The 13,681-nt window shown below is 46.4% G+C and overlaps 1 protein-coding gene across 1 annotated transcript in view; it reads left to right on the forward strand.

The window, feature by feature from the left end:
- LOC118359064 (cadherin-24-like) overlaps positions 1 to 13,530 on the forward strand; it is a 29,672-nt gene extending 16,142 nt beyond the window's left edge. Inside the window, exons 3-14 of the mRNA XM_035737271.2 lie at positions 490 to 784; positions 907 to 1,026; positions 1,532 to 1,699; positions 3,253 to 3,434; positions 4,171 to 4,427; positions 4,523 to 4,659; positions 4,839 to 4,960; positions 9,342 to 9,459; positions 9,718 to 10,026; positions 10,830 to 11,022; positions 11,127 to 11,577; positions 11,682 to 13,530. Of these exons, the coding sequence (XP_035593164.1) occupies positions 490 to 784; positions 907 to 1,026; positions 1,532 to 1,699; positions 3,253 to 3,434; positions 4,171 to 4,427; positions 4,523 to 4,659; positions 4,839 to 4,960; positions 9,342 to 9,459; positions 9,718 to 10,026; positions 10,830 to 11,022; positions 11,127 to 11,577; positions 11,682 to 12,560 (3,231 nt within the window). The 3' untranslated portion in view covers positions 12,561 to 13,530. The remainder of the gene's footprint in view (positions 1 to 489; positions 785 to 906; positions 1,027 to 1,531; positions 1,700 to 3,252; positions 3,435 to 4,170; positions 4,428 to 4,522; positions 4,660 to 4,838; positions 4,961 to 9,341; positions 9,460 to 9,717; positions 10,027 to 10,829; positions 11,023 to 11,126; positions 11,578 to 11,681) is intronic.
- Positions 13,531 to 13,681: the final 151 nt, after the last annotated feature.

Below are 13,681 nucleotides of genomic sequence, written 5' to 3' on the forward strand. Positions count from 1 at the left end.
TGGATTCAGAGAGGGAACGAAAACAGACTGATGAACAGAACAGAAGACAGACAGAGCGACATTTGGGGGCCACTGTCCACAGTCATGTGCTCTCACCCCCTAACAATCCCCCGGTGGCCTATTTGGTCCAATGAGTTAATTAGCTGTACGCATCAGTACACATTCTGGCCCCCTCTGTCCCCTTCACACCTGGTGCCATTCAATTCACACTGACTGAACACCACATCTTGGACTTGATTCAACCGCTGATTTCACAAACTATTGTTTAGGTAGATGATCAATTACCGAAATGAGGGATGCATTTTCTGAGTCAGTGGTGGCTTGGACACAATATGTCAAACAACAAAGCATAAGTTCAACTGTAAACCCTCTTTTTAGAGAAAGGATCATAGAGAACTGAAGCCACTCATTGGGCGAGGCTCAATGCAGAATCCATAGATATTTTCTGACTTTATACTTCTCTTCTCTATACACATATATCTCCTGCAGCTGCACACAGATATGGACCGAGGTGATGGGCGCACCAAGTACATCTTAGAAGGAGAGGGGGTGGGGTCTGTGTTTGTCATCGATGGGAACACGGGCAACATCCACGTCACCAAGTCCCTGGACCGAGAAGAGAAGGACCAGTACCGCCTCATCGCCACGGTAACCGACCGCCAGACGGGCCACGCCCTCGAACCCTCGTCCATGTTCATCATCAGAGTGCAGGACATCAATGACAACCCTCCTGTCTTCCAGAACGAGCCATACAGCACCACCGTGCCCGAGATGGCCAATATAGGTATTACATGTGACAGACAGAGCTTCAGTCTTGATCTGTGATTTACATTACAGTCTAGACAAGCTGCCTCAAGGGCTTATTAGTCATTCCTGAAGTCTCACCAATCCATCTCTCTCCAACAGGTACATCCATAATCCAGGTGACAGCCACGGACGCAGACGACCCTACGTATGGTAACAGTGCCAGGCTGGTGTATGCTGTGACCCAGGGCCAGCAGTATTTCTCTGTGGATCCTCAGACAGGTCTGGTGGGCCTGCAATGCAGACTCTTATCAAGCTACATGTTAACCATATGGTAGCCATGCTGATGAACTGACACTACAGTATGCCCCTTTGATTTGTAAAAATATCGCGTGGTGTAACTTCTGTGGTCTGTATGTATTCTGTGTACTCTACTTAAAGCAGGGGTCAGCAACAGGTAGCCTGCGGTCCAAAATGTGTTCTAATAAAATGTAATCATCTCTTAAAGTAAATACAATCTCCTTTTGGGCTTAGTTGTGTTCAATTTGTAGTCTAAAAATATTATAATTATGTTCTGGCTCCCCCGAACATCCGCTCCGACAAAAACAGCCCGGGGTTGATTCTTGTCGCCTACCCCTGACATAAAGGCTTGTGACATGGCTATATGTGACATTAAAGCAGGTGACTCATCCCACTACAGCATTTAGGTCTGCTTGTCCCTTCAGCTGTGATGTAATGTAATGCATCATGTGCTTATGTACTGTCCTCTCATCGTCCTCTCTGCCAGGTGTCCTGCGTACTGCTGTAACTGACATGGACAGGGAGAGTCAGGACACCTATCTGGTCGTCCTTGAGGCCAAAGACATGGGGGGGCACCTGGGGGGGATGTCAGGGACGACCACAGTCACTGTGAGGCTGAGTGATGTCAACGACAACCCCCCTCACTTCAGAAAGAGTGAGAACATTACAGTTATGGTTTTGTTATTGGCCATTGTCATGCTATTGCGGTTATGGCTTTCAACTTCTATAACTCCAGTTGAAACATTCTTAGGACATATTTCTGTATTCTCTCTCTCTCTGTGTGCGTGTTTCTGTGTGTGTCTGTGCGTGATTTTGCGTGTGCGTGTGTGTGATCTTGTGTTTTTGATTTTACATGTGTGCTTGTCTGATTTTGTGTGTGTGTGTGTGTGTGTGTGTGTATGTGTATGATTAGAGTGATGAAATGCCTTGCAATGTGGCACTTGTGATGGTGCACTGATCTCTCGCTGCTACTAACAGCACCTTTAGGATCTTCTCTGCCAGGATTGTCACACAGCAGCGCTGTGCTTATAGTGGATTTTGAAGCCATTTTATGGAGTGTTCCTTGATGTGTGCATATGGCTCGTGTTTCCTCATTGCAAACTAATGATTCAATTCCATGAACGAGCTGCTTATCTCTTCTTCCTCCTCCTCACCGTCATCACCATCTGAGTTGATAACATATTATGAGATTTCTCAACACGAAGCTCTTCCTGGAAAAACAGTGAGAGATCATGAAGTCTTTTCTTATCCAAGCGCTTCTGCATTCTATTCTATTCATATTTTATCTGCCATCCAGTTGTTTCTGCTCCAACAGACAGTAGAATCACTACAGAATGTAACATTCTCAGTCATACAATTACATTCCTCTGTAATATATGTCCTTCTCTCTCACACTCTCCCCTTCCTCTCTTTCTTGACTTCACCCAGCCCGCTCTCTCTCTCTCGCAAGCAATTTCATAATTCCAAATGCACAGTATTTATTAGGCACTATAGCTGTCCTACTGTAGCTCACTGTGGGCATGTTCATGATTCTCTATCTGACACTAATGCAGAGTGAGTCTAAACAAGCGTATTTGTTTCATCTGTGGAGATAGAGACGTGTGTGTTTGAATTCGCAAAGCTTTTGAATGATTAACAAGTGTCCTTTCCATACTGTTTAGAGGGAGACCATGGTAGGAATACTACAGTTAGTCACTTACTGTGTAGAATCAAAGAGAGACAGGCAGACTCATCGCTGAGAGCCAGACTACTGCACGTTGGCTGCCGTTTCCTTGGATACAGGATACTCGCAGAGAAGTTTGGCTTTTTTTCCCCCTTTTTTTTTCTTTGACCTTTATTTAACTAGGCAAGTCAGTTAAGAACCAATTCTTATTTGCAATGGCGGCCTAGGAACAGTGGGTTAACTGCCTGTTCAGGGGCAGAACGACAGATTTGTACCTTGTCAGCTCTGGGATTTGAACTTACAACCTTCCGGTTACTAGTCCAACGCTCTAACCACTAGGCTACCCTGGTTTTCATCATTACTGTAAACATTTTCCCTGAGGACTACTGGAATGACTACTCTCATTTTAGGATCTAAATGGTTTGTCTATGCCCTGTGACTCATCTGTGTGGTCTCTCTCTCTCTCTCTCTCTTTCGCTCTCTCTCGTTCTCTCGCTCGCTCTCTCTCTCTCTCTTGCTCTCTCGTTCTCTCTCCCTCGCTGTAGGTGCCTGGTCGTTCTCTATCTCTGAGCTGGCAGCACCAGGGGTGGAGGTGGGTCGCCTCTCGGCCACAGATGCTGATCTGGGAGAGAACGCCATGCTGGAATATACCATCCTGGACGGAGAGGAGGGGGACACATTTAACATCACCGGAAGAGACCAAGAGGCTGTCATTGTGTTAAACAAGGTGAGCAATAAGTTATATAGCTCTTAATCAGACTCAAGTCAAAAAACATCCACAATGGTATAAAATGAGAGGCTAAACTAAGCATTGCTCCTCCAAGCTACTCTAACCAGGAAGTTAATTCAGTGAAAGACATAGAAAACAGCAGGACAGTGTTGCCTGCAGAGACTTCAGTCAGCAACAATCAGGTCTGATAATAGGATGCTTTGAATAAAGAAATATTTGGTCTGGAAACAGTATTTTAACGTTTTTTTCCTCAGTCATTCTTCCTAGCAGTCATTCTTCCTGATTGCAGGCAATGTCACAAACTTAATTAACTTAAACAAAACATATCTCACCTTGGTTTGCTCGGAAATAGACAAAAAAAGAGATCCAAATACCCTGGAATTTATGCACAGCTATTTGAAAAATGGAAGATTCCATCTAGCAGTTGAATTGGAAATCGCCAACCAGAAAATAGGTTGTGAGCCTGTGTTTTCCTCTGTGTGGTGTCGAGTACATGGGGCATCGCAAGCTCCATTTAACAAAGTGTGTGAGATGAGGGTGAGAGAATGAGATAGAATGTGGGAATGATGAATCAACATGGGAGCAAATGAATTATGGAACAAGGGGAAGGGGCACGATGAAAAGAAGAAGAGAGTGTTCGAGCAAAGGAGAAAGAGAGAATTAGTAGACAAAACTGGTTATAGGGAAGGACATAAGCCAAATCTAATTGGTTGTACTGTATTTCTCTCCTCAGCTGCTCGACTATGAGAGGTGCGGTTCCTACTCGTTCTCAGTGGAGGTTATGAATCCCATAGTGGACGCACGGTTCCTACGGAAGGGTCCCTTTAAGGACCGGGCGAACGTACGGGTCATGGTCCTCAACGCAGACGAGCCCCCACGCTTCTCCCGGTCACGTTACCGTCTAGATGTGCCTGAGAACTGTCCTCCTGTCTGCAGTGTGGGTCGGGTATCTGCTGTGGACCCAGACACGGGACAAAGCTCCAACATCAGGTAGCCTACACTCAGCCAGTCAGTCCGTCCGTCAGTCAGTCAATCTGTCCTTCACTCACTCACATTTTCTCCCCCCACCCCCGTCACTCTCTCAGGTACTCTATTGACCCTCAGTCTGACCCTGAGGCTCTGTTCCGTATAGCATCTGACAGCGGCCTTATCACCACGGTGATGGAGTTGGACCGGGAGCGCGAGCAGTGGCATAATATCACTGTCATCGCCACACAGAGAGGTATGAGGCCCCCCCACCTTCTCCTCTCAGCTTCAGCCGCCCCGAGGAAATACACGCACTCTGGCTTAGTACAGTCATGTTTTCCCCCCATATCACTCATTGTAGCCCTGGGGTGAGAGCTGTGAAAAGCTGTAATGAAGTTGATGTTGAACTCACCAGGCACTCCTTCCCTGTTCCAGACAATCCTAACCTTGTGACCAGAGTTGTGGTTGCCATAGAGACACTGGACCAGAATGATAATGCACCAGAGTTGGACAGGCAGTACACAACGTCTGTGTGTGACTCCAGTACCCCTGGACAGGTCAGTGCTGCTGCTAACACTTACCTACAGTATGTAACTCTGACACTGCACTTTATCAGTCTATCTATCTATAGCCCCGCATGCTGATAACCATAATGCATGTTTTTTACTCCACTCTTTAGAGGACAATTCTCTTTAGAAGTCTTTGAAGATTTCCTATTCCTTTTAATGTCTAACTCTTATTAAATTGGAACTGATCAAATCAAATTTATTTATACAGCTCTTCGAACATCAGCTGATATCTCAAAGTGCTGTACAGAAACCCAGCCTAAAACCCCAAACAGCAAGCAATGCAGGTGTAGAAGCACGGTGGCTAGGAAAATATGTTCTTCAAAAGAGAGATCAGGGTCCAGAGTAACGCCGAAGTCCTTCACAGTTTTATTTGAGACGACTGTACAACCATTAAGATTAATTGTCAGATTCAACAGAAGATCTCTTTGTTTCTTGGGACCTAGAACAAGCATCTCTGTTTTGTCCGAGTTTAATAGTAGAAAGTTTGCAGCCATCCACTTCCTTATGTCTGAAACACATGCTTCTAGCGAGGGCAATTTTGGGGCTTCACCATGTTTCATTGAAATGTACAGCTGTGTGTCATCCGCATAGCAGTGAAAGTTAACATTATGTTTTCGAATCACATCCCCAAGAGGTAAAATATATAGTGAAAACAATAGTGGTCCTAAAACGGAACCTTGAGGAACACCGAAATTTACAGTTGATTTGTCAGAAGACAAACCATTCACAGAGACAAACTGATATCTTGCCGACAGATAAGATCTAAACCATTCCAGAACTTGTCCGTGTAGACCAATTTGGGTTTCCAATCTCTCCAAAAGAATGTGGTGATTGATTGTATCAAAAGCAGCACTAAGGTCTAGGAGCACGAGGACAGATGCAGAGCCTGGGTCCGATGCCATTAAAATGTAATTTACCACCTTCACAAGTGCCGTCTCAGTGCTATGATGGGGTCTAATACCAGACTGAAGCATTTCGTATACATTGTTTCTCTTCAGGAAGGCAGTGAGTTGCTGCGCAACAGCCTTCTCTAAAATTTTTGAGAGGAATGGAAGATTCGATATAGGCCGATAGTTTTTTATATTTTCTGGGTCAAGTTTTGGCTTTTTCAAGTTTAGTTGGAATAGGGTCCATTATGCAGCTTGAAGGTTTAGAGGCCATGATTATTTTCATCATTGTGTCAAGAGATATAGTACTAAAACACTTGAGCGTCTCTCTTGATCCTAGGTCCTGGCAGAGTTGTGCAGGCTCAGGACAACTGAGGTTTGGAGGAATACGCAGATTTAAAGAGGAGTCCGTAATTTGCTTTCTAATAATCATAATCTTTTCCTCAAAGAAGTTCATGAATTTATCACTGCTAAAGTGAAAGTCATCCTCTCTTGGGGAATGCTGCTTTTTAGTTAGCTTTGCGACAGTATCAAAAAGGAATTTCGGATTGTTCTTATTTTCCTCAATTAAGTTAGAAAAATAGGATGATCGATCAGCAGTAAGGGCTCTTCGGTACTGCACGGTACTGTCTTTCCAAGCTAGTCGGAATACTTCCAGTTTGGCGTGGTGCCATTTCCGTTCCAATTTTCTGGAAGCTTGCTTCAGAGCTCGGGTATTTTCTGTGTACCAGGGAGCTAGTTTCTTATGAGAAATGTTTTTAGTTTTTAGGGGTGCAACTGCATCTAGGGTATTACGCAAGGTTAAATTGAGTTCCTCAGTTAGGTGGTTAACTGATTTTTGTCCTCTGGCGTCCTTGGGTAGACAGAGGGAATCTGGAAGGACATCAAGGAATCTTTGTGTTGTCTGTGAATTTATAGCACGACTTTTGATGTTCCTTGGTTGGGGTCTGAGCAGATTATTTGTTGCAATTGCAAACGTAATAAAATGGTGGTCCGGTAGTCCAGGATTATGAGGAAAAACATTAAGATCCACAACATTTATTCCATGGGACAAAACTAGGTCCAGCATATGACTGTGACAGTGAGTGGGTCCAGAGACATGTTGGACATTTACATTTACATTTAAGTCATTTAGCAGACGCTCTTATCCAGAGCGACTTACAAATTGGTGCATTCACCTTATGACATCCAGTGGAACAGCCACTTTACAATAGTGCATCTAAATCTTTTAAGGGGGGATTACTTTATCCTATCCTAGGTATTCCTTAAAGAGGTGGGGTTTCAGGTGTCTCCGGAAGGTGGTGATTGACTCCGCTGTCCTGGCGTCGTGAGGGAGTTTGTTCCACCATTGGGGAGCCAGAGCAGCGAACAGTTTTGACTGAGCTGAGCGGGAACTGTACTTCCTCAGTGGTAGGGAGGCGAGCAGGCCAGAGGTGGATGAACGCAGTGCCCTTGTTTGGGTGTAGGGCCTGATCAGAGCCTGGAGGTACTGAGGTGCCGTTCCCCTCACAGCTCCGTAGGCAAGCACCATGGTCTTGTAGCGGATGCAAGCTTCAACTGGAAGCCAGTGGAGAGAGCGGAGGAGCGGGGTGACGTGAGAGAACTTGGGAAGGTTGAACACCAGACGGGCTGCGGCGTTCTGGATGAGTTGTAGGGGTTTAATGGCACAGGCAGGGAGCCCAGCCAACAGCGAGTTGCAGTAATCCAGACGGGAGATGACAAGTGCCTGGATTAGGACCTGCGCCGCTTCCTGTGTGAGGCAGGGTCGTACTCTGCGGATGTTGTAGAGCATGAACCTACAGGAACGGGCCACCGCCTTGATGTTAGTTGAGAACATCAGGGTGTTGTCCAGGATCACGCCAAGGTTCTTAGCGCTCTGGGAGGAGGAAACAATGGAGTTGTCAACCGTGATGGCGAGATCATGGAACGGGCAGTCCTTCCCCGGGAGGAAGAGCAGCTCCGTCTTGACGAGGTTCAGCTTGAGGTGGTGATCCGTCATCCACACTGATATGTCTGCCAGACATGCAGAGATGCGATTGGCCACCTGGTCATCAGAAGGGGGAAAGGAGAAGATGAATTGTGTGTCGTCTGCATAGCAATGATAGGAGAGACCATGTGAGGTTATGACAGAGCCAAGTGACTTGGTGTATAGCGAGAATAGGAGAGGGCCTAGAACAGAGCCCTGGGGGACACCAGTGGTGAGAGCGCGTGGTGAGGAGACAGATTCTCGCCACGCCACCTGGTAGGAGCGACCTGTCAGGTAGGACGCAATCCAAGCGTGGGCCGCGCCGGAGATGCCCAACTCGAAGAGGGTGGAGAGGAGGATCTGATGGTTCACAGTATCGAAGGCAGCCGATAGGTCTAGAAGGATGAGAGCAGAGGAGAGAGAGTTAGCTTTAGCAGTGCGGAGCGCCTCCGTGATACAGAGAAGAGCAGTCTCAGTTGAATGACTAGTCTTGGACAAAACCCACTGAGTCGATGATGGCTCCGAAAGCCTTTTGGAGTGGGTCTGTGGACTTTTCCATGTGAATATTAAAGTAAACAGTAGCTATAAAAAGTGATTGAGTAGGCTGCATAGATTTCATGACTAGAAGCTCAAAAGACGAAAACTTCATTTTTTTTGGTAAATTGAAATTTGCTATCGTAAATGTTAGCAACACCTCCGCCTTTGCGGGATGCACGGGGGATATGGTCACTAGTGTAGCCAGGAGGTGAGGCCTCATTTAAAACAGTAAATTCATCAGGCTTAAGCCATGTTTCAGTCAGGACAATCACATCAAGATTATGATCAGTGATTAGTTAATTGACTATAATTGCCTTTGAAGTAAGGGATCTAACATTAAGTAGCCCTATTTTGAGATGTGAGGTATCATGATCTCTTTCAGTAATGACAGGAATGGAGGTGGTCTTTATCCTAGTGAGATTGCTAAGGCGAACACCGCCATGTTTAGTTTTGCCCAACCTAGGTCGAGGCACAGACACGGTCTCAATGGTGATAGCTGAGCTGACTACACTGACTGTGCTAGTGGCAGACTCCACTATGCTGGCAGGCTGGCTAACAGCCTGCTGCCTGGCCTGCACCCTATTTCATTATGGAGCTAGAGGAGTTAGAGCCCTGTCTATGTTTGTAGATAAGATGAGAGCACCCCTCCAGCTAGGATGGAGTCCGTCACTCCTCAGCAGGTCAGGCTTGGTCCTGTTTGTGGGTGAGTCCCAGAAAGAGGGCCAATTATCTACAAATTCTATCTTTTGGGAGGGGCAGAAAACAGTTTTCAACCAGCGATTGAGTTGTGAGACTCTGCTGTAGAGCTCATCACTCCCCCTAACTGTCAGATCACTGTGTCCTGTTTCTCTAGCCTGCCATTGGCTGAATTATTTTTCTCTAATGCCATTGGCTGACTTCTTTTTCTCCAATGCCATTGGCTCAGTTCTGTGACTGTGAGGTCCAATAGAAGTCCTCCTCTCTCTGCTCTGTCTCCCAGGTTGTTCAGGTACTGCGGGCGGTGGATAGGGACCAGGGAGGACAGGACGCCATAGTCCACTTCAGCATCCCTCCAGAGTCCAGTTCGGCTCTAAACCTCACCATCAGGGAGATTGGAGGTGCCCTCTAGCAATATTCAACCTCCGTGTCAAACTGTCACCCTCCTCAGCCCTCTGCCTAATGCATGTCAAATCAGAAATTCTGCAACAGGATTCTTTTTTTTGACATGCTTGATGACAGTGTGCCTACATCTCATAGTATAGCCTGTATAGCCTGTCGAACTTCTAATATTAATTGCAACTGGAGAATGGCATTCCTGTACCAGTGACTTGACGACTGGCTTATGTTTCTGGTGTTACTGTCTCATTTAACCCCAGGTGCCACAGCGAGACTGGTGCTCCAGTCGGCCCTGCAGCCCCTCGCTGGCTTCTCCTCCTCCCTCCTCACCCTGTACGTGCCCATCGTGCTGCGGGATGGGGCGTCCGGCCTCACCAACACCGGGACGGTCACCGTGACCGTGTGTCCATGTCTGAGAGGAGGAATGCAGGCCGAGGAGAGGGGCAGGCAGAGGGACAGGGGCTGGGAGAGACGGACAGTATGTCTGCCCCTGCCCTCCGCCTCTCCATCACTCTTCTTCAGTATGGTCACCTTGCTGGCCCTGCTGGCCTGTGTCACCACCCTGCTGGGTAAGACTCTCTGTGTAGTAGGACTACTGTCAAATCAATGTATAGTACATGCCTGTTTGTACTGTTTGCACTATACAATGTTTATATCTGTCATTGAAAGCAAGTATTACAAAGTGAATATATAAAGTGAAAAACTGTCCTTTTCAAAACAGTAAAGACATCAAATGAATATCTGTATACCAATGTACAAATAATTAAATGGATAAAATAAATAAGCATAAATATGTTGTATTTACAATGGTGTTTGTTCTTCACTGGTCATTTCTCGTGGCAACAGGTCACAAATATTGCTGCTGTGATGGCACACTGTAGAATTTCACCCAGTAGATATGGGAGTTTTTCAAAATTGGATATGTTTTCTTCTTTGTGGATCTGTGTGATCTGGGGGAAATATGTCTCTCTAATATGGTCATACATTGGGCAGGAGGTTAGGAAGTGCAGCTCAGTTTCCACCTCATTTTGTGGGCAGTGAGCACATAGCCTGTCTTCTCTTGAGAGCCATGTCTGCCTACGGCGGCCTTTCTCAATAGCAAGGCTATGCTCACTGAGTCTGTACATAGTCAAAGCTTTCCTTAAAAAAAGCTTCCTTTGGGTCAGTCACAGTGGTCAGGTATTCTGCCGCTGTGTACTCTCTGTGTAGGGCCAAATAGCATTCTAGTTTGCTCTGTTTTTTTGTTAATTCTTTCCAATGTGTTAAGTAATTATCTTTTTGTTTTCTCATGATTTGGTTGGGTCTAATTGTGCTCTCTCTCTCTCTCTCTCTCTCTCTCTCTCTCTCCCTCTCTCCCTCCCTGCCTCCCTAGTGGTGTGTACTCTGTCTCTGTCTCTGCGGCATCAGAAGCGAGACTCCCACTCCCCATTTGAGGAGGATGATGTGAGGGAGAACATCATTACCTACGATGACGAAGGAGGAGGGGAGGCAGACACTGCTGCCTTTGACATCACCGCGCTCCAGAGCATGCACAGAGTACAGCGCATGCAGGACAGCAGGAACATGTGAGCTGTGACGTTGGTTTGTGTAGTGTGTGTGAGGGCATGTGTCTGTGTGTGTACTTGCGTGCATGTGTGTTCCTCTGCCTTATGCTCATCTCTTCGCCCAGATGGTACACCCAGCAGAATCAGGCCAGGGCTAGGACGTACAGCTGGAGCCGGACCCCACACTCTGCTTTGGACCCCAGGCATCCAGGCTCAACCCCTGTGTACGGACACCTCTGCTACAGCATCCACACCCTGCCTGTCCTCAGAGACCTTCCCGAGGGGCCCACTCCATTCCAGTCGGGTCTGCAGCTGGCCAAACTGATGGAAACCTATGGGCTTCCTGGCCATCAGATGGGTAACGTTAATAATTCCCTAGTCATCCAGAACCAGGGCACATTTGATCTGCTAGAGCCTGGAACGGTTCATCTCAATCCTGCTGAGCCACGGTTCTCCAGCAGAGAAGAACCAGAGAGCATGATGGCTGACAGCAGACCCACAGAGATAGAGGGAGGCAGGGAGACCAACACTGACAACCAGCAACAGCAGCTGCATCCGGACCAGGGACCAATCAGGGTGAGATATTAACTTTCATATATAATGGGTGTAATAATGTTGTTATTATCTCCCTCAGAAGTATTTATAATTCCTCATGAAATCATTGTGTATTTCCTCCCCAGACACAGCCTGAGTCTGTACTGACAGATGAAGCACTGGTTCTGACCTACTCTGTCCCAAATGGCTCATGTTCCCAGAGTCACAGCAGTAGCATCTCTTCCTCAGAGCAGCAGGAGAACAAGACAGAGTCCTCTCCCTCACAGACCACCACCACCACTGGAGCTTCCAGCTCTGCAGTAGATGACACAGACACAGATTCCTCTACTCTCCCCAGCTCAGAGAAGAATGAAGACACTGTTGGTGTTGGCCAAGTAAATAGCAGTCACACTCACCCTAACACACTGGGGGAGTCAACATACAGCATTGTGGGTTCACTAAACCAGGGCAGTGGAGGGATACCGGTGACCGGGACTACTTTGTATCCAGGCAGTGCAGAATTCCTGAACATGTACGTGCTTGGTAGGAGCCTCTCTGGAGGCATGCTGGGATACGGCAGGGGGTGGGGCTGTGCCCGGGGCCTGGTGTCTAACAGGGCAGGGGCAAAGGGAGGGGCTAACTGTAACCCCTCCCTGCCTTTGAGGATGGAGGACTTCCTGAAGCACCGTTTGGACCAGGTGACTGACCTATCCCAGCCACCCTACGACTCACTGCAAACCTATGAGTTTGAGGGGGGGGACTCCCGGGCCGGGTCACTGAGCTCACTGGAAAGCGAGGGCGAGAGGGAGGAGGAGAGAGGGATGGAAGCGGTAGATGAGTTGGACCAGAAGTTCCATAGGCTAGTGAAGATAATCGAAGAGAGGGAACAAGAAAAGGAGTGTGAGAGAAGTTCAGTGATGGAGGCGACGCGGGCAGAAGATAGAAGCCACAGTTTCGATGTCAACGAGATGAGCAAAACAGAGAGTGTTGATGAAGAGAAAGAGGTCTCAAGGTGGGATTTTTAGAGAACCTGCTAATGAAAGAGACTGAATATGAGTTTGGAGAGGAGAGGAGAGAGAAACACTCCCAACAGATGCAATTTAAAAGCAATACGGGGGTGTTATGCACGACTTCAGAGAGAAAATTGTTCTGTTCTGTTCAATGACTAAACTTCCTGCTTGTTGGCTATGCAGCATAGCTGAGACATGTCGGAGGATCCATCAGCACATCTCATAAACTCACCCTTGTGTTTATTAAACAGTATATCAAAAAATGTCACTTTTAGACTTTCCTTGTAACTGATATGAATAATGCACCTAGGCTTTCTACACTGAAGTTATGAAAAATGCACATTCTGAAATATTGATTCCTAGCCCTGAAAGCTGCATTGTTGGAAAATAGGCCTCATGAAAAATGTAAGGGAATTGTGATATTTAATGTTGATAGTTAATTAGGCGTACTCTCACTCAGAACACTGTTGTTCCCAAAGGCGTCATTTAAACATGGATAACTGAATTGAACTAATTCTAAAAAGCATACCAATTCCACACTTCTACTACACTTGCATACACACCGACACACACTTATAGAGCTAATGTGAATTTATACGGGTGAATCTGTGCACATTACATCCAGTCAAAGGAAAGCTGTTCAGGTGATGATATTATGTCACAATCAGGAGGGAGCTCTTCAGAATTGCATAGACTTTGACACCCAGGCTATGTATTGTCCCAGTAATTATAATCACAGTAATAGGTTCTATGAAACACTATGCAATTTGCACACTGAGTAGACATAGTGCGTCTTTGAAGAAAGAAGCCTTGTAAAAAGTTGAATATGTTTCCTACTATAGCGACATGATTATGTGCACACTGTAAATATCATCCTCTGCAATGTGGTGATTATTGGGTGGAGGATTTCACACAGACCACGAAAGTGTCCCTTTATGAGAAACACTGTCATTATTACATCATTTGTAGTGATTAAATGGTTGGTGTTATAGAAGATGTCTGTTGTGCCACGTTATTTCCCACGTGATGGTGTTCCTAGATAGTTCAGCCATAAACCTGTTCATTGACTGATCTATTACTCATTTCATCTTTGCAATCCATCGAACTGCACAATCTTGCTCTTTCTTTAAACACTG

This window comes from Oncorhynchus keta, chromosome 26 (genome assembly GCF_023373465.1).
Source record: "Oncorhynchus keta strain PuntledgeMale-10-30-2019 chromosome 26, Oket_V2, whole genome shotgun sequence".
Taxonomy (NCBI): domain Eukaryota; kingdom Metazoa; phylum Chordata; class Actinopteri; order Salmoniformes; family Salmonidae; genus Oncorhynchus; species Oncorhynchus keta.